Source organism: Ailuropoda melanoleuca, chromosome 14 (genome assembly GCF_002007445.2).
Source record: "Ailuropoda melanoleuca isolate Jingjing chromosome 14, ASM200744v2, whole genome shotgun sequence".
NCBI classification, from domain to species: domain Eukaryota; kingdom Metazoa; phylum Chordata; class Mammalia; order Carnivora; family Ursidae; genus Ailuropoda; species Ailuropoda melanoleuca.
The window spans coordinates 47,332,057-47,357,551 of NC_048231.1; the positions used below are offsets into that span (position 1 = coordinate 47,332,057).

The window sequence follows — 25,495 nt, forward strand, 5'->3', positions numbered from 1 at the left end:
GGAATCCTACTGTATGGACCTCTCTCCACTTCAAAGATGTTCACTTGGTTTTTGTCTACACCCAGCTGGTGGCAACAATGCACAACCACCATCCAGCGACCAGCTTCTCTGCCCTGGGCGGGCAGGTGCATACCGGACACAGGGCACACCAGTGGGGAGCTGAGCCGGAGCAGTGACACCACTCCGGCTGCCTCCCGAGAGTGGCCCAGTGCTAAGTCAGGTGAGACAAGCAGATGAGAGGCACTCGTGCACTTTGGGCTGGGGCCTTCTTACTGAGCCCTGCTGCTGGCCCCCCCTGGATTCTGCGGTGTGCTGTGGGTGTGGCCTTACACAAGGGCCTACTTTCGGAGGAATGGGTCTTATCTCAAATTTCCTTGCGTTTTCTACAGTATTTATCCGTGCTAAACACTGTGGGTGTTAGGTGGAAATCTGTAAAACAAGAAAAACAACCAAAATCCTGTGGTTCTTCAGTAAGTTTAAAATGTACTGACTACTAATGACTTATGTCACATACAAAGGCATACCCTCCTTAAAGGAGTAAGGAAAACAGTAACTTTTTTTTTTAAGATTTTTTATTTATTTATTTTTGAGAGACAGCAAGCATGAGCAGGGGAGACAAACAGAGGGAGAACCAGACTCCCACTGAGTAGGGAGCCAGACATGGGGCTCGATCCCAGGACCCTGGGATCATGAACTGAGCTGAAGGCAGACACTTAACAGACTGGGCCACCCAGGCGCCCCAGGAAAACAGTAACCTTTAGGAAAATGAGCAAAGGATATAAACGGTTCACAGGGAAGGAAATTCAAATAACAAATATTTGATGCATTCCTCATAAGAGAAATGTACATTAAAAGAGATTCAATTTCTCCCCTGTGAAATTGACAGAGATCGGAAAGCTGGCAAAGCCTGCTGGCCAGAGTTGGGGAAAGGCCCTCCATATACTGGGGCTGTGGGGGAGGCACAACGAGGACTAGCCTCTGTGGAGAACTGAGCGGATCTATCAAGGTTAGTCCCCGGAGGCTCAGCAGTTTTACTCCTGTAAACTTGCCTAGACGGGTCTATGCGCACATATGGAAAATGACACGTAGACAGATATGTGCTGAAAGGAAACAACCTAAATATCTTTTAACAGAGGCCCGGTTAAATCAACGATGGTTTCTATGCAAAGGAATATGAGCAGCCATCAGCCCTAGCACGGAGATGGGAAGATTTTCAAAGTATATTGCTAAGGGGGGGGGAAAAACCCCAAAGTACTAAATGGTGTGTGCAGCTGGCTGTCATTGTATGCATGTCCCAGAATGACCACAGGAATCCTAGAGTCCTGCCTCTGGGAGGGACCCTAGGTGGGCACCAACTTGGGGTTGGAATGAGACCACCTTTTCACTATACACCCTTTTGTTCCCTTTGAGTCCTGGGCCAAGGAAGTGTCTTATCTAACTAGCAAACTGGACACTTTAAACTTTGTTAAAGCATTTAAAATGCATTTAGGAAATGAACTGGAGAAAAGCACAGCGAACTAATAATCGTGGTTGTCTCTGAAAGGTGGGATAATAGGGTAGTTAAGTTTCGACACTACATACTGCTTATAAAATTTTAACTAAACAAGCATGTCTCTTATGATAATCAAGAGAAAATTAAAATATGAAAACATGGCTTTAAGGGAAGATTTTAAAATATCAGTAAGTGGGGGCATTTCTACACGAGGACACCCACTCAGCAGAAAGGCACTGTGACAGTCACAGGGATGTCCCAGTTACGTTGAAGAACTTGTCTGAAAGCCGCAAAATGGGATGTATAACATGATTACATTTTCTGAAAACCAGCTCAACTGCCTGCCTGCCTGCCTTCCTGTGCGTGCGTGTCTGTGTGTGTGCGCGTGCACGCACACATACAAGTGCATGTGTACATGGGAAGAGATCGGGCACCGTGTACAGCACTAGTTATCCCCAGGGAATAAAATCCCAGGGTCATCTGTACAAGGGATGAGGAGGCTGCATTTTTATACTACATACTTGTGGGTCTGAAGAAAGCATGTGCAGTTTTAACTTTATGATAAAAACACTAAACCCAATTAAATATTCCATAGTGACAAGTCCAGGAGCGCCGAGTTGCCCAACGGAATGAGACACAGCTGGCCCTTGCTCGGCTGTCTCAGCCCTACCTCACCAGGGAGCTCAGCCTCTCACTCCTGTTGTCTTTGTCCCATCTGCTCAAAGGCCCCAGGACGATGGGCACGGCGGCACCGTGGCTCCACCAGCGGCCCAGGCTGGGCAGCAGCAAGTCCCTCCATGCTTGCAGCTTCCCCCGAGGGCACTGGCCTCGCGGCCCTCTCTGGTGGCCATCTCCTTGTCTAGGAGGTGACTGCGTTCTCTCCCACAGAGATTCTCTTTTTTCCAGCCCAGCCAACTCAGAAATAGCCATTGTCCTTCCTGTCCCATCAAGATTAGTCCTATCAGTAACTCCTGCCACCCCTCCCCACCCAACCCAGCCAGCAGTGGCCCAGCCACAGGCACCAGAGGCTCTGGGAGGAACGAGGGCAGGGCTAGCCTCGCTCACGCAGCTCAGGGTAGGACTCGCACATCTTCCCAAAGGAAAGAACGCGAGTGCGATTGTCAAAAAGAAGCAAGGAGAATAGAGGGGCGCCTGGGTGGCTCAGTCGGTTAAGCATCTGCCTTCGGCTCAGGTCATGACCCCAGCGTCTAGGAGAGCCCTGCTCAGCGGGGAGCCTGCTTCTCCCTCTCCCTCTCTCCCTGCCCCTTCTCTCTCTCTCTCAAATAAATAAATAGAATCTTTTTTTAAAATGCTATAGAACAGAGTAGAACCCAGCAACGGACAACAAATAGGCAGCTTCAGGCAGACACGCAGCCACAGCAAGGCTAGCTCCCGAGCTTGACTCTTCCCCCCCGCCCCGCTCCCACCGCTCACGTGGCTTCCTCAGTGTTTACAGCGTGATTAAGCCGGGAGGTTTTCTCTGCTCTTGACAAAAGGAAGAAGCTAGTGACTTCTGAAAATATTTTGCCACCATCTCCTAGCAACAGATGTTCCCAGTTAAATATTTGGGGGTCATGAGTTGAACATGTTCCGTAATGAGATGTTGTGACATTATTCAGCGGCTCAGGACCATGGAACACAAGGCTGCAATCTCCAAGCTCCCGCAGGCAGGTTGCAACAGGTCTCCAGGGTTTTCTCAGTCCACCCTCTGGTTTACCTCTTGCTCCCATCTGGTGAGGGATTAAGTGCTCCCTGAGTCCCTCTAAACCCAAGTCTGGAAGGGAAAGTTACAGGAGCAGAGAGAGGCTTTCTGGCACTCCAGTGTCTCCCGCAAAGCTCTCTCCCACTGTCTCTGCGCACAACTGCTATGCAACCAGCAATTCAACCAGCGATTCGTTAAGAAAAAGGTTTAAGTATATTCATGTTAAAAACTTAAACGCAGATAACGTTCCCTTTTAAAATTATACATTACTTCAAGTCAGTGTTTTTTTAAAAGCCACTTTAAACCATACCTAGAGATGGAATGACACTGGTTTACTGTAATTGACCAACTCGGAAACAGGGAGCTCTGAAGCCAGTGGGGGCTGACCCATCTCCTAGGCAATTCTGCCTCTTTCATTAAATAGAGAATGACTTAAAAACAACTGTTTCCTCAAACAATATACTGTGGTTATATACTCCAGACACCTCTCCATTCCCCAAAACAAGCATGCTATTTTAACAAAATAAGCATTCATTTAAACCATTCCTGGTTCTTAATTAAAAATAGTGCTGGCTTTTGGAGTGCCTGGGTAGCGCAGTCATTAAGCGTCTGCCTTCGGCTCAGGGCGTGATCCCGGCGTTTATGGGATCGAGCCCCACATCAGGCTCCTCCGCTATGAACCTGCTTCTTCCTCTCCCACTCCCCCTGCTTGTGTTCCCTCTCTCGCTGGCTGTCTTTCTCTCTCTGTCAAATCAATAAATAAAATCTTTAAAAAAAAATAGTATTGGCTTTAGATTTTTTTTTTTGGTAGGTAGGCTCCATGCCCAGTGTGGGGCTCGAACTCACAACCCTGAGATCAAGAGTTGCNCAATAAATAAAATCTTTAAAAAAAAATAGTATTGGCTTTAGATTTTTTTTTTTTGGTAGGTAGGCTCCATGCCCAGTGTGGGGCTCGAACTCACAACCCTGAGATCAAGAGTTGCATGCTCTACTGACTGCACCATCCAGGCGCCTCAGTGTTGGCTTTAAAAATTACTATTAAAGCTATTTCACATCAGCACAATCTGCTAAAATTTTAAAATATTCTGAATCAAAAATCGGGATGCATATTCTAACAAAGAAGCAGCTACAAGAAGCAATCCTAGAGGCAGCTTCCAAGCCAGATGTCGTTTCTAACATTCTTGAAGGTTTACAAGGGCAGTGGCTTAGATCATTAAATGGTCACCGTAGGTCTGTGTGAATTTGTTCTTAATCTTTTTTGTCACACTTATTGACAGCTAGAAAGATGAGACCAGACCATTCTTAGGCCCTCTCAGTTTTCAGTTCAAATAAATTAAACCAAAGGAAACTTCTACCATCAGTGAAGCCACTGCCACGAGAAACCAGCTTTGCACAACTTCAATAGTTTGATCCAATCTCATAAAGCCTTTTTTTTTCCAGGTATATTTTTTGTTTCATAAAGACTCTTTAACAAGCTCCACATGGGGTGCCTGGGTGGCTCAGTGGGTTAAGCGTCTGCCTTCAGCTCAGGTCATGATCTCAGGGTCCTGGGATCGAGCCCCACGTTGGGCTCCCTGCTCCACGGGGAGTCTGCTTCTCTCACTCCCCCTGCTCCTCTCTTCTGCTTGTTCTCTCTCTGTCTCTCAAATGGATAAATAAAAAATTCTTCAAAAAAAAAAAAGAAAGCTCCACGGGTCCTGGCTGCACAGGAGCGGTGGCTGAGGGGAGGCTGGGTGAGAGACAGGCGAGGCGGGGGAGACGTGTGGCCTCCAGGGTCCTGTCAGAAACCTCCTCCAGCGAGCGCGTCAACAAGCCACGGCCTCAGCCGCGCCGACATTTCTCAGGACAGACTTAACCGATGTAAAAGCTATGAAACAGGCTTGATATCTACACACCTACCACCCACTGTAAGAAAGAAAACATAACAAGGTTCCGTGAAGCCTGTGAACATGTTTATATTATATATAATTAGTTATACATTTTGATACAATTAGATAATGTTTTTCTATTTTCTCTCAAGGAGCAATAAGGGGCACCTGTGTGTGTGTGTCAACTAACTGCCCCTCCCCGTGGGAACAGGGTTCGCTGAGTTGTATTTTAATATTGGGTCTTCAGGTTTCTCTGTGAGTCCTGTTTCTGGGGGTGCAAGTTTCTCTTTTCTTAGACTGACAATTCATACAGATTTGCCAAGTTCAGAGTTTTTTTTCCATTTCCTGTAAAGTATTTCTTTTTTTTTTTTAAGATTTTATTTTATTTATTTGACACAGAGACAGCCAGAGAGAGAGGGAACACAAGCAGGGGGAGTGGGAGAGGAAGAAGCAGGCTCCCAGCGGAGGAGACTGACATGGGGCTCAATCCCAGAACCCTGGGATCATGACCTGAGCTGAAGGCAGACACTTAACGACTGAGCCACCCAGGTGCCCCTAAAGTATTTCTTAAAGCATTGTCAGTTATATTGCTCAGAGTCCCTCAACTGATATGTTTCTCTAAAACTTTAATTCAGGCAAAAGCACAGCAAAAACTGTGCTCTCCAACACTGCTGGTAGCATTAATCCATCTGAAAGACTAAAGCGAAATGTGTGATGGACCTGAATACGGTCACAGGCTCTGACTCGGTAATTTTACTTCTGAGTATCTATTCTGTGGTCAGAGTTAGAAACACAGACCAATGTATGTGAACCAAGATGGGAACATCTGGATTCCATATTACTATATTCTTTTTTTTTTTAATTAAGGAAGCTCTACACCCTAAGATCAAAAGTCACATGCTCTGTCAAATGAGCCAGCAAGGAGCCCCTACGTATTATATTCTTTCTTACAGCAAAATCTGGTAAGAAATGACTCCCTGGGGGCGCCTGGGTGGCTCAGTCGTTAAGCGTCTGCCTTCGGCTCAGGGCGTGATCCCAGCGTTCTGGGATCGAGCCCCACATCAGGCTCCTCCACTGGGAGCCTGCTTCTTCCTCTCCCACTCCCCCTGCTTGTGTTCCCTCTCTCGCTGGCTGTCTCTCTCTCTGTCAAATAGATAAATAATATCTTTTTAAAAAAAAGAAAGAAATGACTCCCTGATTATTAGCCCTTATGAAATAATAATTACAGATTATGCAAGTATTAGAACTTAAAGATTTTAGGGGCGCCTGGGTGGCACAGCGGTTAAGCGCCTGCCTTCGGCTCAGGGCGTGATCCCGGCGTTATGNTAAAAAAAAGAAAGAAATGACTCCCTGATTATTGGCCCTTATGAAATAATAATTACAGATTATGCAAGTATTAGAACTTAAAGATTTTAGAAACTCTACAGTAACATGGGCTCTGGCTTAAATATAATATTCAGTGGGGAAAAAAGATCTAAGTGGCAGTGTTCACAGAGGATGAAAACCAGCAAACAGAAAGAAAAGGTGGAAATATACCTCAATGCCAATGACGATTATGTGATAATGACCATATTGAATAATTCTTTTACTCTAGTTCTTAATTTTTAATAATACAGTTCTGTATTAATTTTTGTTGAAAAAAAGCCAAGTAAAAATCAAAATACATAAACACAAATAATGTAAAATGAAGGGGGTCGCCCTTTTTAAGAGTGGTATATTCCCTTTTATGATGATGTCCGCCGTGTCCAGGCTTTCTTTTTTGAGTAGTTGCCAGAAACCCCGAGCTTAAATTAATTCTCAGCTGCAACTGAATTAACTCTCACAGTTCACTCTGTTTTAAACGGCCACGCTTTATGTCTCTTTACTATACGTTGTCTTATATCCTTCCTAGAAGCAGGAAAGCCATATATTTTACATAAATAAAGCTTTACCATACGTTTATATGTTCAAACTCACAGGATGCCTGGGTGGCTCGGTTGGTTAAGTGCCTGCCTTCAGCTCAGGTCATGATCTCGGGGTCCTGGGATCAAGCTCTGTGTCCGGCTCCTCCTAGGTGGGGAATCTGCTTCTCCCTCTCCCTCTGCCCCTCTCCCCCTGCCCCCACTGGTGCTCGCTCTCTCTTTCAAATAAATACATAAAATCTTTTTAAAAAACCCAAAAACCTCACAAACTCATGTATTCCCTTCTAACGTGCATAAGCCCCAGGAAGGGTTCCCACAGGGTCAGCAACAGGCGCTGGCCTTCTGGGAGGTAGAACTAAGTGGACAGAGGAGGGAGGGGCCAGCTTCCCACTGTACAGGCCTTTGGCACTTTTTGTTTTAAGATTTTATTTATTTATTGGACAGAGAGAGAGACAGCCAGCGAAAGAGGGAACACAAGCAGGGGGAGAGGGAGAGGAAGAAGCAGGCTCCCAGCGGAGCAGGGAGCCCGATGCGGGGCTCGATCCCAGGACCCTGGTATCACGCCCTAAGCGGAAGGCAGACGCTTAACAACTGAGCCACCCAGGCTCAGCCTTCGTCACTTCTGAATTTCCTACCACACACTGCCCATCAAAAATGAAATACAGCTGACCCTTAAACTACATGGGCTTAAACTGCATGGGTCCACTTATACACAGATTTTTGATAAGTACAGAACCGTAAATGTACTTTTTCCTCCTTATGATTTTCTTAGTAACATTTTCTTTTCTCTAGCTGACTTGATTGTAAGAATACAGTATAGAATATAGAGAACATACAAAATAGGTGTTAATCGACTGTTGATGTTGTCGGTAAGACTTCCAATCAAGAGTAGGCTATTGGCAGTTAAGTTTTCAGGGAGTCAAAAATTATAAGCAAATTTTGGACTGTGCAGGGGGTCAGCACCCCTAAACCCATATGTTGTTCAAGGGTCAACTGTATCCTTTTCTTAACGATGAAATCTGTTAATTTTGTTTGGTAAAGTGTACTGAGACTGAGGTAGATTCAGCCAACTGTAATTCAGGTTCAAGAAACGTCGCAGAGTCTTACCAAACATCAATTAAACGTTCAAGGGCAGAAGCTGAGCAGAATTCTATGCGGAGGCGTATTTCTGTGTGCGCGGGGGAGACAGGCCCTTGCTTCCCTCGGATTCTGACAGAAGCCTGCATGCTTGGGGGCCCTTCATTCCTCAGATAATGAAGCTGAAGGAGCCCCAAGAAGGGAACTGATAACAGCAGAGGTGGCAGACCTGAAAGTAGCCACCAAGTCTCCCTTCTCCCCATTCAGTGCTCTCTCTTTTTGGCGACCTGAACTCAGTAACCCAGTGAGGTGGTGCATGTAAGGTCTACAGCCGCTAAAAATCTATACCCACTTAGTAAGAGAAAGATGGCACTGATCTGTGTCAAGGTCAGTGCCATGGGGGAGTCGTCCTTTTTGCCTCTGGGGCACATAGAATCAAGTCTCCATCACAGGTGCTGAGGGAGCAGTCCATTGAACTGACAGAGACTCACACCAACTGGTGAGGGCAAGGGGGCAGGGGCGAGCAAAGGGGTTCAGCTCTTCTAGAAACCACTACGCAATGTCCATGATGCATGTGCAACCATTTCTTTAAGACAAATTCCTTGAACTGACGCTGTTGAATCAAAATTCCTGACTTGCTGAATCCATTAAGCTGATCTCTGACAATGTACAGCTCAGTCTCCCAAACAACCTCACCGATGCTAGCTGTTGGTTTTTCAAGTACCACCCAGTCTGTCGGGAGAAAAATGTCTGTTTTAAGGACTCCTCCTCATTCCCAATTACTAGTAAATGTTGTCCCTACGTATTTATAACTTTCGTTGCTACTGTGAATAGGACATTTTCCCATTATATTTTATACTTGATTATTGCCTTTAAGAAGATCAACTTATTACCAGTTTCAGCACTGAGCAGGTAGTGTCCTGAGAAACCCCCCGGTCTTAGGCAAATCAGGACAGTTGGTCACCCCATAGCAATAACGTCTGAGTCTTTATCTTGGGTCTGGCTGGCTTACTGAGGTCTTAAAAGTGCCAATGACTGTTCATTGGACAGCCTATTTGGAAAATCCAAGAGAATCATTCCACCTTCAAATAACAATTCTGTCTTTTCCTTTAAATGACCTGCATCTCTTTTCTTTCTCTGGTCTTCGTGCACTGGCTAGAACCTTCAAAACGTGGAATAATAGTAAAGACAATGGACATCTCTTTCTCACATGTGACTTTGCCTGGAATACTTCTAATGTTTCACCAGTGAGTGTGACGTTGCTATGGATTTGGTAGATAATTCTTAAACAGAGGAAGTATCTTTCTACTTCCAGCTTGCACATAAGGGTTTTTGTCCTCTACAAGTCAGGAACGCATACTGAATTTTATCAAGTATTTTTGGGACCTATTAAGATGTTGTCTCTCTTAATCTATTAGCTGACTTCTCAATGTTGAACCATCCTTGCATTCCTAGGATGTCGCTAATACTTATCAAGCACCAGATACATAGGGCTTAAATAGCAGAGGATTGTCTCTTCCCTCAATGAAATCGTCTCTATCTGGTGCCTTTTGAGGAAGGGGTTGGAAAGTACATCTTTGATAGATTTAATTTCTATACCACAGTATCTTTAAGCCATGAATCAGCCTTAAGAGTCTCTCATTTCCTTGTAAGACTCTTTACCTTTTACGGGCACTGAAATTGTGTTTGTTTTTGGTTGAGGTACTTCTGTTTATAAGTAGTATTTTTCTCTCTAGGCACATTTCTTACTCAATTACACTGGCAGTTTTTGAGAAAGAACATAAGTGAATGTGTGGTACCTAACAGTAAAATACGATTGTCGAATGGAACACTTTCAAATCTGCCACTTTCAAATCCTGTAGGCTGTACCTTGGCTCCTAAGGGAGAAGTGGTTATGAATGGCCTCATGTTTGTGTGGTGTCTTTCCATTTCCTCTCCTCATTCCCCTCATTTAGTAGAGTATCTCTATTAAGGCCTTGAGCACTGCTATCCAACAGAACTGGCTGCAACAGAACTGGCTAAAACTGTTCTGGGTCTCCAATATGGTGCCACTAGCCACATTTAATTACTGAGCACCTGAAATGTAGTTAGTACAACTGAGGAAGTGAATTGATTTTAGATAATTTCTATTAACTTTAAACAGCCACATGAAGCTAGTGGCTACCACACTGGGCTGCAGGGTCCACAAGAGGTTTTGCTTGGGGCCAATCAAGGCCCAATGCTTGAACAACTTAGTATCAGAAATCTTGCCTGTCCCGTTGGTTGTGTAGGTTGTCATGGTGATGGGGAAGGGGACAAGACCCAAAGGATTCATAAACTTTATGAACATTCGTCCTGCTGAGCCCCCTTTATAACAGGTCATTGCCTGACTCGAACACGGAGTCTTCAGTTCGTGTACCAATAAAATCTTTCAGGATTCTGTCTCTTCTTGCATATTTTGGATATTCCTCCTTTGAGTATTTCGTCTGGTAACCTTGACTCTAAAAACCATGGCTACAGGGTGATGGAGGCTGGTAGTCCTAACGGTGCCACTTCATTTAATGTTACGTAGTTTTCTCTGGGAGAGTGCAGAGGGGCCAGGGGCTTTATCACGTCTTAGGTGGAGGAAGGGAGGGAAGGATTTGCCCAGTTCTAACAAAACAAATTCATATGGTGCCAGCCTTTGGGAAGAAAGCAGAGTAACCGTCTATAGGTAATGAAAGAGAAATATAGGTATAAACACATTGCAATTAAAAGATGGGCAACTTAGGAACCAAAACAAATGATTATCATCATATTATGATAATTTATAAGGGGAAGAAAGAAGTTAATGTCTAAAAACTCTGTTAAACCAAGAACTATTAATACAAACATTTCATTTAGAGATACAGAGATTACTTTCCTAAAGAAAAGTCAAGAACTGAAAGGGGCAGCACCCTGTCATGACACTGGGGACTGCTGATTTCCATCCTAAGCTTGTCTTTTAATCTTGCACATAAATTAGTTTGATGTGTGAAAAAAACAGAAGAGGCAGAGAAAGTAGGAGAGATGGAACCCACCGAAGATGAAGTTGTCCGGCCGGAAGAGGTGCCCAAAAGGCCCAGACCGCACACTGTCCATGGTGCCTGGCTCCAAGTCCACCAGGGCAGCCCTGGGCACGTATTTCTGAGCTGGAAGAGAACAAAGCCCACCCCCAAGGGTCACTTTCTGGTCTCCAGAGTGATGGACTGCTCCATAGCAAATCCCCCCAGCACAGCAGCCTAGACGGTAGGAAGCAGGGTTTCTTCAGAGACAGACCCGGCTTTCTTAGGATCCCAGAACATTAGCACTGGGAGGGGCCTGGGGGAACACAAACCCAGCTGAAGCTGTTCCGGTGAGGAAACCAGCCCAAGCATGAATGGGCAGAGGAAGTGCCAGGAATAAGCAGGATGAGAAATTAAGTCTCCTGACTTCCTGCCTTTTGTATTTTCCACTTTACCCTGATACCTCTTTCCTGTTGGGAAGTTTTACCTTTTTAGCTCCATGGAAATAAACTGTATCTGTTGCAGCAAATTATTGTGTTGCTCTGACATTCTTTCCACTTTTGGGCACCTCCCTCATGCACGCATATACATGAATCCAAGCTGTAGTCTGAGCACCTAGTTATAGGTACGATCCCATGGGCTGTTTCCGGGATACACTCTCATTTATGCACGAGTGTTGCTGTGTAGCCTTTTTGTTAGCAAGCACATTTTCATGCCTATTGGACAGGAACTTGTTCCCGAGGGAGGATGGGGTTAATAGGATTGCACACAGGATCTGCCCTACAACTCCTGTCCTGCTACACACACACCCAGATTGAAGAAAGGAAGGAAATAAACTGGACCAAAGGGTTAACAAGAGGTGCAATGTATAACTGAAATTTTCTTTAGTGCTATCTAGAGATTTCATATTCTATGTCCTGCTGGTCCAGACCTTTTCTTCTAGCTGCTGAATAAATAAAACCCAGTGATTGATGTAACCTGCTCTTCACAACTCTTGTATGGACAAACAGCAAGTGACTCCAAAAACCAGAGTAATTCTTTCTGGGGACGTATGTCATGCACATGGAAGGGTAGCTGTCATTTTCTGGGTGTTCTTTCAAAGTCTTAGTTTTTTGTTGTTTTGTTTTGTGAAGGGCACGTATCACTTTTATAATAAAAACTGTAACAAATGATGTATACATGTAGCCACAATACGTATGTAGATATCCAGGGTAGAGGTGATTTCATTCCCAAACTTGGATAAACCACAGTTTGGAATTTTTACTGTACTCCAGCAATTATCCAAAATTGTCTGTAGTTTCAGCTTCCAGGGAGCATAAAGTGCTTTTGGAGGTTGGTACAAGGTCAGAAAAGTCATTTAACGGGGTGCTTTTCAATTTTTTAGCCAAGGATCTCCATTAAGAGATACATTTAAACTGAAAAACAAAACAAAACAAAAAGTCGGACATGACCCAGTAAGTGATTTCACAACACTAACGGGTTGTCTAGTTCAAGAGCTCAGACTCCGTGAAAGGTCAAATTCGGTTGTTTGAAAGCAACTGACGGCGGATTTCCCGCCCCAGGGGAAGCGAGGAAAGAGTCGGGCATCCTGCTATATCCCGGGAAAATTTCCGAGGGCAAGCTACCCTCGCGCGAGGGCGGCATCCCTAAAGCCAACCTTGGATCGGCCGGAGAAGAGCCGGGAAGGCTGGTCCCAGAGGAGGAAGGCCGGCGTCCCAGAGGGGTAAGGCCAGGTCCGGGAGAGGGTTGGCCGAGGTCCAAGAGGGGCATGGCCGGGGTCTAGGCGGAGGTGGCCAAGGGTCCGGGACGGGATGGCTAGGGTCCCAGAGGGGGGTGGTCAGGGTCTGAAGGGGAGACGGCCGGGGTCCGGGCGGAGACGACCGGGGTCCGGGCGGGGATGGCGGAGGGTTTGGGAGGGGGACTGCGGGGTCCGACGGGGAAGGGCGGGGTCCCAGCGGCGCCGCGCTACTTACAGGATGACTCATTGTAGTAGACGTTGATTCTCTCCAGTTGCAGCGCCGAGTCACCCACGTAGCCTCCGGCTGGGTCGATACCGTGTTCATCGCTGATCACTTCCCAAAACTTGGGAAGGGCAAGGCGGGGAACAGACGGTCAGAACCCGGAGCCTAGGGCGCCCTCCCCCGCGGCTCACGCCAGGGCTGGCCCGGCGGGGCGGGGTGCGCGGGGCCCGGATGCCGAATTCCAGGCGCGCCTGAGTCGCCGGCGGCCGCTCCCAGCTGGGGTGGGGAGAGGGGTGAGGGGCAGGGGGTCCCTGGCTATAACGCCCCCTCCTCGGGCGGGCCGCTCCTCGAGCACTTCCCGGGCGCCGCGCAGGCCAGGACTGGGCTCCGAGGACAGAGGCGCACAGAGGGTGCGCATCGGGCGCCCGCACCGAGGGGTCGAGCCCCGACACCCTAGGCCTGCCAGCTGCCCACCCGCAAGNTCTCCTCCTGGCCTCCGCTCCTCACCCCCCAGACCTCCCTCCCCGGGCACCCCGCGGCCGGCGCCTCTCCTCGGCTCGCCTCCCCCTGGGCCATCTTCCCGGGTCCGCTTCCACGCGGTGCTGTCCCAGGAGGAAGAACAGAAAGGGGAACTGAGGACCCCTCGCTGGGGAAGTCAGGCCGGGAAATGAGCCTACTGAAGCGGGTTTAGGGGGCGGAGATAGGGTGAGACGTTAGAGACTTTAAAAGTGGGGAGGCGGGCGGGAAGGACACGGCTCCGGCCTCTCCCCGCCCCCATTTTGCTGCCCCACCTCCCTGTTGCCGACCCTGCCCGGAGGGAGACCGTTCCCGCTGAGCCGTCGTGGGCAGGCGGGGTCCCACACGGAGCCTCCCGGGCTGGGTTCCGGGACGCGCGGGGCTGGCCGGGCCAGGCGGCTCTGCAGCTGTAGGTGCCCACAGTACCCGCCTCCCGGCTCCCCGCCCCCACCCCGCGCAGCGGGGTCAAACCCTGCAGAGAGACGGGCTTTGGGACACGAAAGTGCAGTGTTCCAGCGTGACTCTGACGCCCGTCCTGCCCCTTAACCTAGGGCATTGGTTTTAATGTCCTTGCTTTTGCTTTCCTGCCTGTCCGTCTCGAAATACAGGTACCATTCCATTCCCACGACTCCGAATCGTTTGTAGTGGGTTTTAAAGCGAACACCTGGCGGCATCTGACAGTGAACACACACACACACACACACACACACACACACACACGCCCTGCACAGCTGTCTACGCAGCCTCTTCATTGGAAGCCAGTGAAGAAAAAGCTCTTTGGCCCTAGGAGGGCGCAGAGGGCTGGATTCTACCTCTGTTCGTTCCCTCACCTTCCCTATTCCTGGGTGCCCGGGACCCCCTTTTGCTGTTCGGAGGGGGGCGTGCCTGTGTGCCTGTTCTTTAGGTAAGCGTGGTGCTGGAGGAGTGAGGACGCTAGAGGGAAGGTCTCTCTATTCTCAAGGGACCACGGAAAGGTACGCCGATGCCCTGCAGAATGAACTAAGCCCTCTTTGGGGACTTGGAGACAACTGTGCCTACGCGAAGCATGGCTCCATATTTCTCTTACAACATGGTGCAGCCCTGACCTCTCTCTGAACTCCAATCCTCCCGTTTCCCGTTGTTTGCCAGGCAGCCCGTCCTAGGCACCTGTTCCCTTCACACCCTCGGGCAGGTAGCACAGTCCTCACTTTAGGGGCTGGCATCCGGGCCCTCTGGGCTCTGGCCCCCTACCCCTCCCTGCTCAGTTGCCCTCATTCTCCCCCCACCCCCTCCGTGGGCCCCACCCAGCCTGAGTCCCTCTGCTGCCAGCCCTCTCCATAGGCATGCTTACCACGGACACCCGCCCACCTAGAACTCTCTCTGGTTCACTGCTGTGGACGCTTCCAGCTGGCAGGGCTCACTCACTCATGTACGCATGCTGCAGATACTTGATGTATGTATGCCGGGGTAATCACGGTTACTTCGGGCATGAGTTAGGCCCTCAGGGAGCAATAGTCCCTCTTCCAGGCGGTGTTGTGTGGTAGAAAGGAATGACCACTGGGTGGTGAGTCAGGGTGACTTGGATTTCAATTCCGGTTCTGTTTCCAGTTAGCTTTGTGTTCACTCCAATTCTCTGGGCTTCCGTTTATTCATGTGTAAAATGAAAGGATTATCCGAGGGCTCTGCTTCTGTGGCACCTTCGGCTGGAATGTACATCCACCAGAGACTTTTGCATGAGTTTCCCTGTGTGAGCACTTTGGGTGGGGAGACTCTGGAAAGCCCGGCCTGCACCGCCTCCCAGGCCGAATGGAAACGCCCCACCAGGAGGAAGGGACAGTGCTCTGTAATCTGCCCCAGCAGTTTCTTTTTAGATATATGAAAACTTTGGGAAAGTCCTCACGGGGGTGTGGTTGGAAAGAGGTGGAGAGCTTGAGATGTTTTTTCTTTTGGACTTTCCCAAATGTTTCCAATTTAAGGATCAATTTCCCTGGGCCTGGTCCCCTCCCGCACCCTCTCAATGCCAGGGAAGCAGGTGAGGGACCACAGCCTTGCCCACACTCCACTGTCAAACTTTCAACCCGAGGTGACCTGGGTGTCCTCTTCTGAGCAGCCAGCACCCTTATTTCGGTTGTTTGTGGCCATTGCTCCATTTAATTATTGACTCCAAGTAAACGCGCCCTTTTTCTGTCTCCCAGTACTGAGTCCAGTGTAGGGAGCTGGGGGAGTGGAGGGCCTCCGGTTCCTGGAAGAGCCTTTGCTCAGCTCTGGTCACACAGCCCCTGTGGAATCAAGCCACAGAAAGAAAGCTACTTTCATGGGGTGCCCAGGTGGCGCTGTCGTTAAGTGTCTGCCTTCAGCTCAGGGTGTGATCCCAGCATCCTGGGATCAAGCCCCGCGTCAGACTCCTCTGCTATGAGCCTGGTTCTTCCTCTCCCACTCCCCCTGCTTGTGTTCCCTCTCTCGCTGGCTGTCTCTCTGTCAAATAAATAAATAAAATCTTTTTAAAAAATTAAAAAAAAAAGAGAGCTACTTTCTTTAAGTAACTTAAAGAAAAGTGTCTACTTCAGGAGCTTTGGTGGTTTCCTGAAATAACCACGTTTTCAGTGCTAGTCCTTGGGTGGGAATCTGAATCTGACATATTTGATGGAACCAGAAAGCAGGTGTCAGTATGGCTTCAGGAAACACTCTAACTGGGATTCGACGGCGGAAAATTGATTTATTGGAGTTTCTGATGGACACCCCCTGTTGACAGGCACCCCGGCCTTCCATCCACATCATGAGGGCAGGTAACTACGGTGACTTAGGCTCATTGCTGCACGCTTTTCCACAGAACTTACAGAATCATCACAATATCCCTCCAAGGCAGGTGTTACTACAGACGAGAAAACGGATGCTCGGAGCGGGCATCATCTTGCCGGCGAGTGGGTGACAGGATCCCAGCCCATGGTTAAGGCCCTCACCATGATGGGGCTGGAGCAAGAGGACACCTGTGTCTACGGCTGCACAAGTTACAAACCAAGCCTACAGAAGTTTGAAAGTGTGCATTCTGTCTTCCTGCCTCTTCCTGCCTGGAAGGCCAGGTTCCAATGTAGGATTCTCAGACGCCTTGGGGATTTGCATCAGGAGTGGCAGTGGGGGGGAGGGGGTTTTCCAGCCTCCAGCCCCAACTCTCAGCTTGCCCCCCTCTCTCCCCCTCCAACTCCATCCCACACTGGGAAGGGCCTCCTGTGCTCCTGTGAACACCCCAGTCCTCCCCAGCCCCCACATATCCATCCCTGGGCCACCCCTGTGCTCATCAGTGTCACTGTCCACCAAGGCAGGGGCGGAGTTGGAAGCAGGTTGGGACGTTTGTGGGGGGCAGTCTCCTGTCCTGGCTGCTGAAGCAGTGGTGTGGGCACATTCCAGCAGCCACGCGGGGAGCGGGGCAGCCCAAGGCAGGGACCGTCTTGTCTGCGGCAACGTTAGCAATAGGTACATCTAGATAGGTGTTCATTTGATTATCGTTCTATAGGTTTGTAAACTTCTCAAGTGAAGGGATGGTGGCAGAGCGGGGCCCGTGCACGAAGGAGCCCAGGGAACGGGGGACACAGACGGCCTGGCCACAATCTCAGTTTCTGTTGGTAAAAAGCTAGGGCCAAGAGTACGGTGCTGGCTGGTTCTCCCTCCCCCGGGCACAGAGATGGGGTGGATGGGCACAGAGTTCCACGTGGCTGAGAAACACAGCCTCTAACAGAGGCAGACGACCTCCTGGAAGGGCTTCCGAGGTCTGGAGGTCTTTGAAAACAGGGCACCGACTCTCCCATGCTCGCTGAGTCAAGTGTGAAGAGAGGGAAGGGGCGAACGCCCACTCACTCTAGAGCTCTGGGGCGCCCCTGCGATGCTGGCTGGGCAGCTGGGGCCGGGGCTCCTTTGCCTCGAACCCCGCCTCACCAGCAGTAGCTGAACAGCTCTGTGCGCCAGGAGCCCTGCTGGTCCGCGAGCCCCAGAGCTGCGGACGCCGCCTCGCAAAGGCGAGCGGACGGGTCAGCGAAGTGCCAACCAACCAAGGGGGCTGAGCGCAGCCCCGCACGCACACACGCACATGCACGACGCACACACGTCGCACGCAGCCCCCAGCTCTCCCCGCTGGGAGTTTCCAGGATTGGGCTCATCTGGGCGTTGGTGCGGGTCGGGTGATGTGATGGCCCGCACCCACCCGTGCTCTCCCTCCGGCCGCTTTTGTTTTAGGTTGGGAACAAAAATAAAGATCCTGTTTTATAGATCTTTGCTAGACAAGACCGGTTTGGAATGTGTGATTAGAGAATAACTGTTTTTGTGGAATGGCTTATTCCCCGGAGTGCCACAGGGAGACCATGTGGTGTGGGGCTGCCGGCAGCCTGTCCTGGTCTACATGGGAAACGAATCGGAAAGTTAACTGTGACTCTTAACCCTGCATCCTGGAGGTTCTAGGTTTAGATAAAATCCGTTTCCTCATCAGCCAGAGAAGACCAGATGATCTTAAAATTCCCTTGCAGCTCTCACATCCTGTGACTGATAAACATCTCCTAACTTAAATCAGACAAAAGCCCGCAGATCTAAAATGTGACCTTATTGTGTCATTTCACCTCTTTCTAAGAAAGTAGTGATCAGGGGCGCCTGGGTGGCTCAGATGGTTGGGTGTCTGCCTTCCGCTCATGTCATGATCTCTGGGTCCTGGGACCGAGCCCCACCTCGGGCTCCCAGCTCGGTGGGGAGCCTGTTTCTCCCTCTCCCTCTGCCTGCCTCTCTGCCTGCCTCTCTGCCTGCTTCTCTCTGTCTCTCAAATGAATAAATAAAATCTTAAAAAAAAAAAAGTAGTGAGCATATATCCATAAAGTACACAATGAAGAATAAACATTCGTGCATAGAGCTGAGTGTAGCAAATCCAGTTTATAACAAACATGACCTGACATCCATCTGCTGGTAATGGAATTGTTGCCATGTTGTGTGGCAATGCGGCAAAAATGGCAGCAGGTCTCGGGGTAGTCAGATGGCTTTACCCAGCCCAACCTAACTTTGTTTCTACTTTCTCAGTCATGGGATCAGCTCCAATACTGACCATTTTCTCTGATACTGTGCATAATATAACAGTCTTCAGTCTGTTCTAGAAGGAAGGGCTCTGTGTGAGGTGACAGAACCCTGGGATCTGATCCCCGGTGACCTCTAAGCCTCAGCTTCTTCCTCAGCAACATGAGGGGGTTAAGATGCAAAGACCATGAGTCTAAACAGCCAGGGCCCCCCCAGCACCCCCAGGCCACACTCATGGGACCATCCCCCCTCATTGTCCCTCACCCTGGCCCTGATCTTGAGCGGACACATTGCAGGGTGTGGGGTGAGGGGCCTAGGCCCCAACAATCAGCCCAGGTGCTGCAGAGGAGGGGAGAGAAGTGCTGGGAGTTGCTGCCCGGGTTGAAGGGGCTCTGGAATGTCCCAGCCAGGTGACAGGCTAGAGACCAGGGGAAGGAAGGAAAGTGCCTTCGTCCCGGGATTTTTAAAACCAGCTGAAGCAGGACAATGTTCAGGGCTAGCTTTGGGCAGTTTATATTTTTAAAAATAATCTTTATATTATTTTCCCATTAAAAACTAGCAGATGAGTTTTGCATGATGAAAATTTTGGAGATCTGTTGCACAACACTGTGAATATACTGAAGGCTCCTGAATTGTATGCTTAAAAATAGTTAAGATGGCACATTTTATGTTGTGCACGTTTTTATTTTTTATTTTTTTAAAAATTTTTTTATTTTTTAAAGATTTTATTTATTTATTTGACAGAGATAGAGACAGCCAGCGAGAGAGGGAACACAAGCAGGGGGAGTGGGAGAGGAAGAGGCAGGCTCATAGTGGAAGAGCCTGATGTGGGGCTCGATCCCATAACGCCGGGATCACGCCCTGAGCCGAAGGCAGACGCCCAACCGCTGTGCCGCCCAGGCGCCCCTGTGCACTTTTTTTAAACCACAATTTAAAAAAGGGGTGGGGTGGTAATAGACAAGCTTCACAAAAGTTGGAAAAGACTGAAAAGTAAACAAAAGACAAAAATCCAACCCCCAAAACACCATCAATTAATTAACTAATTAATTAACATTTGGACACATTTCCTGACAGTTTTGTTTTTTTTTTTAGTTAATATATAGTGTAATATTAGTTTCAGGTGTAGAATTTAGTGATTCATCACCTCCATACAACAACCGGTGCTCATCATAACAAGTGCCCTCCTTAATCCCCATCACCCACCTAGCCCATGCCCTGCCCTCCTCCCTTCCAGCTACCCTTCCTGGCAGTCTTATTCTACAACTAGTTTTCTTGAACTGATTGGGTTCATGTTGCCTGTGGGCTTTGAAACACTGAACTTTGTAAGTGTAGCTTCTTGGCGTTTGTACGGTGCTTCATAAAAACCATATTCTTAATGACTGCACAACATTTTATAGGGCATTCTAATTATTCCCTTCTGTTTGGCTATCTGGGTTGTTTCCAGTTTTCCACTACTGTCAGTCGTGCTCCAACAAACATCTCTGTGCATGAAATATTTGTGAATTTTGAATTGAAGATGGGTTCCTAAAAGTGGAATTACTGGACCAAACGCTATGATTAAAAGGATTTCGATCCGTGTTGTCAGTCCTCTTTCCAGAAGGGAGGCAGAGGGGAGCACGGCAGGAAAGAGCTCATTGCAACCGGAGGACAAGAATCTCTTTGTGAAGACAAAGATCCTCACCAACCCCCAAACCTTCTCTCCTGGTCTCCAGATGCCTGGAATTCTTTGAGAGAGAGAGACAAATCCTGTGCTTTTCCCTTAGAGAAGAAATACCTTAAAGGCTCAGCTGGCAGGGGCTTGAGGTCTGGTGTGTGTGAATGAAGGTATGGGGCCCTGCCCTGATTGGAGAGATGGAGGTGGCCCCGGGGACACTCAGCCTGTCACTGAAGCAGGGAAGGACACCAGCTCTACCCAGAGTCTGCCCTAATGTGATGGGAGCCGCACCAATACAACTCTATATACCCCCCAGGGCCACTTTACTCACACCCGTCCTATGGGGACTATCCCTGACGGTTTCATGTGCAAAGTGTTCTCTGTCCCTTTCTATGTGACTTCTGCAGTGTCCTCTCCTTGGGAATGTTAGAGCACATAACTTTCCCACTAATAAAGCGAGGTGGCTGGGATTAGTGACTCGTGGAGCTTTGAGATTGTACAGAGTAGGTTTAATTTCAGCTGTGCCACATGGGGAAATGGGGAATATAACTCCAGCCTTACCAGACTGTTGGGCAGACTATGTATTGGGTATGTAGAGGGTCTTTTTGTTGGCTGTCTGGCAGAGAGCAGGCACTCAGCACGTTTGTCTTCAAGTCTGTACCATATAAATGCATAAATCTCTCAGTCCTAGAACTGCAGAGGACGACTTTGTTTTGTTGCAGTCATAGGGCTATGAAAAATTAAGTTAAAGTGAAGTAGAAATTGATTTAAGTGATTGTGTGATATGGAAGGGTGTATGTGTGTGTGAGAGAGAAAGAGAAATAGGTAATTACCTCTTATTTATTTTTAAAATTTAAATTCAATTAACATATAATGTATTATTAGTTTCAGAGGTTGAGTTCAGTGATCCATCAGTTTTATATAACACCTGGTGCTCATTACATCACCCTATTACCCCATCCTCCCAACCACCTCCCCTCCAGCAGCCCTCTTTGTTTGCTATGATTAAGGGTCTCTTAGGATTTTTCTCCCTCACTGATTTAGTCTTGTTTAACTTCTCACTCCCTTCCCCTATGATCCTCTGTTTTGTTTCTTAAATTCCACATACAAGTGAGATCATATGAAAATTGTCTTTCTCTGACTGACTTAATACCCTCTCGTTCCATCCACATCGTTGCAAATGGCAAGATTTCATTTTTTGATGGCTGAGTAGTATTCCATTGTGTATATATACCACATCTTCTTTATCCATTCATTTGTTGATGGGCATCTGGGCTCTTTCCATAGTTTGGCTATTGTGGACATTGTTGCTATGAACATTGGGGTGCAGGTGCCCCTTCGGATCACTACATTTGTACCTTTGGGGTAAATACCCAGTAATGCAATTGCTGGGTCATAGGGCAGCTCTATTTTCAACTTTTCAAGGAACCTCCGTATTGTTTTCCAGAGTGGCTGCACCACCTTGCATTCCCACCAACAGTGTAAGAGGGTTTCCCTTTCTCTGAATCCTTGCCAACATCTGTTGTTTCCTGACTTGTTAATTTTAGCCGTTCTGACTTGGTGTGAGGTGGTATCACATTGTGGTTTTGATTTGTATTTCCCTGATGCCAAGTGATCTTGAGCATTTTTTCATGTGTCTGTTGGCCATTTGTATGTCTTTGGAGAAATGTCTGTTCATGTCTTCTGCCCATTTCTTGACTGGATTGTTTTTTGGGTGTTAAGATTGTCAGTTCTTTATAGATCTTGGATACTAGCCCTTTATCTGATATGCCATTTGCAAATATCTTTTTCCATTCTGTCAGTTGTCTTCTGGTTTTTTAGACTGTTTCCTTTGCTGTGTGAAAGCTTTTATCTTGATGAAGTCCCAATAGTTCATTTTTGCCTTTGTTTTTCCCTTGCCTTTGGAGACATGTCTAGCCAGAAGTTGCTGTGGCTGAGGTCACAGAGGTTGCTGCCTGTGTTCTCCTCTAGGATTTTTAAAAAAGATTTTATGTATTTATTAGAGAGAGAGAAAGAGAAAGCACATACGGGGGAATAGCAGGAATAAGGAGAAGCAGGCTCCCCACTGAGCAAGGAGCCCAATGCGGGACTCGATCCCAGGACCCTGGGATCATGACCCAAGGCAAACGCAGACGCTCAACCAAGGCGTCCCTCTCCTCTAGGATTTTGATGGATTGCTGTCAGCAAACAAATATTTGCCTAGTTGATAAAGCAGTAAGTGTTCAATTCTATCTATTAGGGAAGAGAAAGGAGAGGGCAGGAAGAGGACAAAAAGGAAGAGCCAGGGGCGCCTGGGTGGCACAGCGGTTAAGCGTCTGCCTTAGGCTCAGGGCGTGATCCCAGCGTTATGGGATCGAGCCCCACATCAGGCTCCTCCGCTATGAGACTGTTTCTTCCTCTCCCATTTCCCCTGCTATGTTCCCTCTCTTGCTGGCTGTCCCTATCTCTGTCGAATAAATAAATAAAATCTTAAAAAAAAAAAAAAAAAAAGGAAGAGCCAGACCTCCATGCTTGAAAGGAAAAGGAGAAATAGAAAACAGGCCATATATTTCTACAGACGGATCTGCCCCTGGGGGTAGCACCCACACTTGTCTGTCCTGGGACCCTCCCTCTGCCTTGCTGGACCTGCGCCCTGGCAGGGCTGGGGGGTCAAAGCTCCAAGGTCAGAGCCAACATCAGTCTGTCCTGTTGGGCTCTGTCGTAGGAGACTATTCTGAGTGTTGATGATTCATTGATTTATTCACTCTTTTCTTCAGCAAATGGTGAGTGCTTACTGCATCCCAGACACTGGGCTGTGACTGATTATAATTGTCATGAAGTTTTAGAAACCTCTGCAGCAGATTGAAAAAAAAAAACCAATTATAATAATGTGATATGCTGGGAATAAATACTGATTGCCATCATTCTTACTATTAAATGACTTGAAAATATTTTTATCATGTTAATATTAAGGAAGAAAGCGATGGGAGTGAATGAACAAGTCTGCCCGTAAGTGTGTGAGAGAGGGCAGTTATGTGGGAAACATCACAGAAGGAGAATTTCAACGGGACTTATTTGCACAGGCAGAGCAGACCCCACACCCCCACCCCAGGAAAGCACAAGAATAATCGACTAGACACCCAGGACCCAAAGGGCCCATCCTAATGAGATTCGGGGTCTCCCAACAAGGCGGGGAGGCCCCAAAAGTGAGGGTGACTGCATGATGCTTCCGACCTTCCGGGCAAGGAGTGGATCTGTGCACCAAATCCCAGGAAGCAGTGTTTCCGGGGGACCTCCTGCGACCTCCGCCTTCTCTTCCTGAGGTTGACTGGAGTTGCTGGCATCTTGTTCGTGATGAATCCAATGAGCATTTGTGTGCCTGCCAGGATACATTTTTTGTGATAAAAATCTTATAGGCCTGAACCTGTGTCCATTGATAGCTAGAAAAAAGATTTAATTAATCGCTGCCCTGAACCTTGACCCTTGGTTCCCACCATGAAACTTTATCTCCCTGTGACTTGGACACTACTGTGGGTCCCCCCGCCCGAGCCTCCTGAGGCGCTGGGCCTCTCCCTGTGCAGCCCCTCCCCCTCCTTCTTGTTTCCTGCTCCCCTCGGCATCGCCACTACCTGTATCTTCTGGCTGGAGCTTGGCAATGTGCTGCACCCGCCTTTGGGACTTCTGCCTGTTGCCTCTGTTCAGAGCCCCTCTGGCCACGTCCCTCACCTCCTTTTCTTTCTTTCTTTTTTTAAAATATTTTATTTATTTATTTGAGAGAGAGAGACAGCGAGAGAGGGAACACAAGCAAGGGGAGTGGGAGAGGAAGAAGCAGGCTTCCCACCGAGCAGGGAGCCTGATGCGGGGCTCGATCCCAGGACCCCGAGATCACGACCTGAGCTGAAGGCAGACACTTAATGGCTGAGCCACCCAGGCGTCCCTGATGTGCTCTTTTTCTGGTCCCAGGTTCCAGTTGGACATGACCTCGCCACACGGGTAAGTCAGCAGTGAACTTCCAGTCTGCCCTGTGTGTCGGCCCCAACCCCAGTATCATGCGCTCACTGTCCCCATGGTCACATTGTCCAGGTGTCTCACATTTAGAAGGCTTACCTCCTGCACTAGACTGCCAGTTCCCGAGCTTAGAGACCGGACGTGCTGTATGTTGTCCACAGCACTCTGCGCACTGCTTACTTATGCGCCTGCATCCGGTAAGTGATGGTAAAGTGGAGTGGAAGAAAATTTGCAGTGCAGACGACTTTCCTTTCTGAAGGGAGGACCCAAAATATTATGATGGGAAATGAGGAAAAATTTGGTAATGCCTCCATGAACAAAGAAGTGTCCACCAGGGTTTTCTCAGAATTAAATATAAATTCCGATGGCATTTGCAAAGCAGAGTCAGAATGGTTTGCAACAGATTATGATCAACCAGTTATTTGCCTGAATTCTGTGCCTAGTTCTCCCCCACTGGGCTAGTTAGGGACTGAGTTTTCATCTAGCCTTGGCCGTGGCCCTGGCTGCTCCTGCGGGGGGGGGGGCATCTGGGAAGGTGGGGAACAAGCCCTGCAGCCCCCCGCTCAGGGGCTCTGGAGCGGGATGGGTGTTTCCACCTGACAGGCTCGCTGGGAGCACCTGACGTAACGGGCGTGAAGACGCCTGCGAACTCCAAAGTTCCAGACCAAAGCAATGTGACGTTCTTATCGTTCCTTCTCTGTAGTAAGAGACAGCTGTCTGGAGAGTTCAGCTCAGTTCAAACTGGAGCCCACCGGCTCCCAGCTGTCTCAGCTGTCCTCAGGAATTTCGTGGCAGCCCCTCCCTTGCTTCTCAGCTGGCCCGGTGATCCAGAGAGCACCGCTCTCCACCCACCCTGACTGCTCATCTCCCAGTTCTTCAGCTCAGCCCTCCTAAAGTGTGTCTGTGACTCACTGCTAGAAGTCTCACTCGCTGGACAGGAGAGAGAAAGCCAGCAGGTGCCGTATCCACAGTGCTCCCGACAGGGAGCGCGGTGCTTTATGCAACGCATCTCATTTAAGGCCGTCCTTCCCAAGGCAGGTCTCATTCCCTCTTCTACAGATGAGGAAACCAAGACTGAGAGAGGCCATGCAACTTGTCCTGGCCTCTGCCTCCTCTTAGACTCTAGCTGCTGCTTTTTCTTTTCTTCTTTTACATTTTGTTGCACAGTAAGGGCACTTCAGGTAAGATCTACCCTCTTAGCAAAGCATACACTGTATCCTTATTGACTGTAGATACAAGGCTGCACAGAAGATGTCTACAATTTACTGATCTTTTTTTTTAAAAGATTTTATTTATTTATTCGACAGAGA

At 48.4% G+C, this 25,495-nt stretch overlaps 1 protein-coding gene and 1 long non-coding RNA gene across 2 annotated transcripts in view; one reads left to right on the forward strand and one right to left on the reverse strand.

Moving 5' to 3' along the window:
• The window catches only part of TUBB6 (tubulin beta 6 class V), a 15,769-nt gene extending 2,291 nt beyond the window's left edge, over positions 1–13,478 (reverse strand). The window contains exons 1-2 of the mRNA XM_034643153.1: positions 13,016–13,478; positions 11,079–11,189 (exon numbers count right to left, since the gene is read on the reverse strand). Coding sequence (XP_034499044.1) covers positions 11,079–11,139 — 61 coding nt within the window. The 5' untranslated portion in view covers positions 11,140–11,189; positions 13,016–13,478. The remainder of the gene's footprint in view (positions 1–11,078; positions 11,190–13,015) is intronic.
• The window catches only part of LOC117796103, an 18,848-nt gene continuing 5,972 nt past the window's right edge, over positions 12,620–25,495 (forward strand). The window contains exons 1-2 of the long non-coding RNA XR_004620468.1: positions 12,620–12,765; positions 24,141–24,170. This is a non-coding gene — a long non-coding RNA (uncharacterized LOC117796103). The remainder of the gene's footprint in view (positions 12,766–24,140; positions 24,171–25,495) is intronic.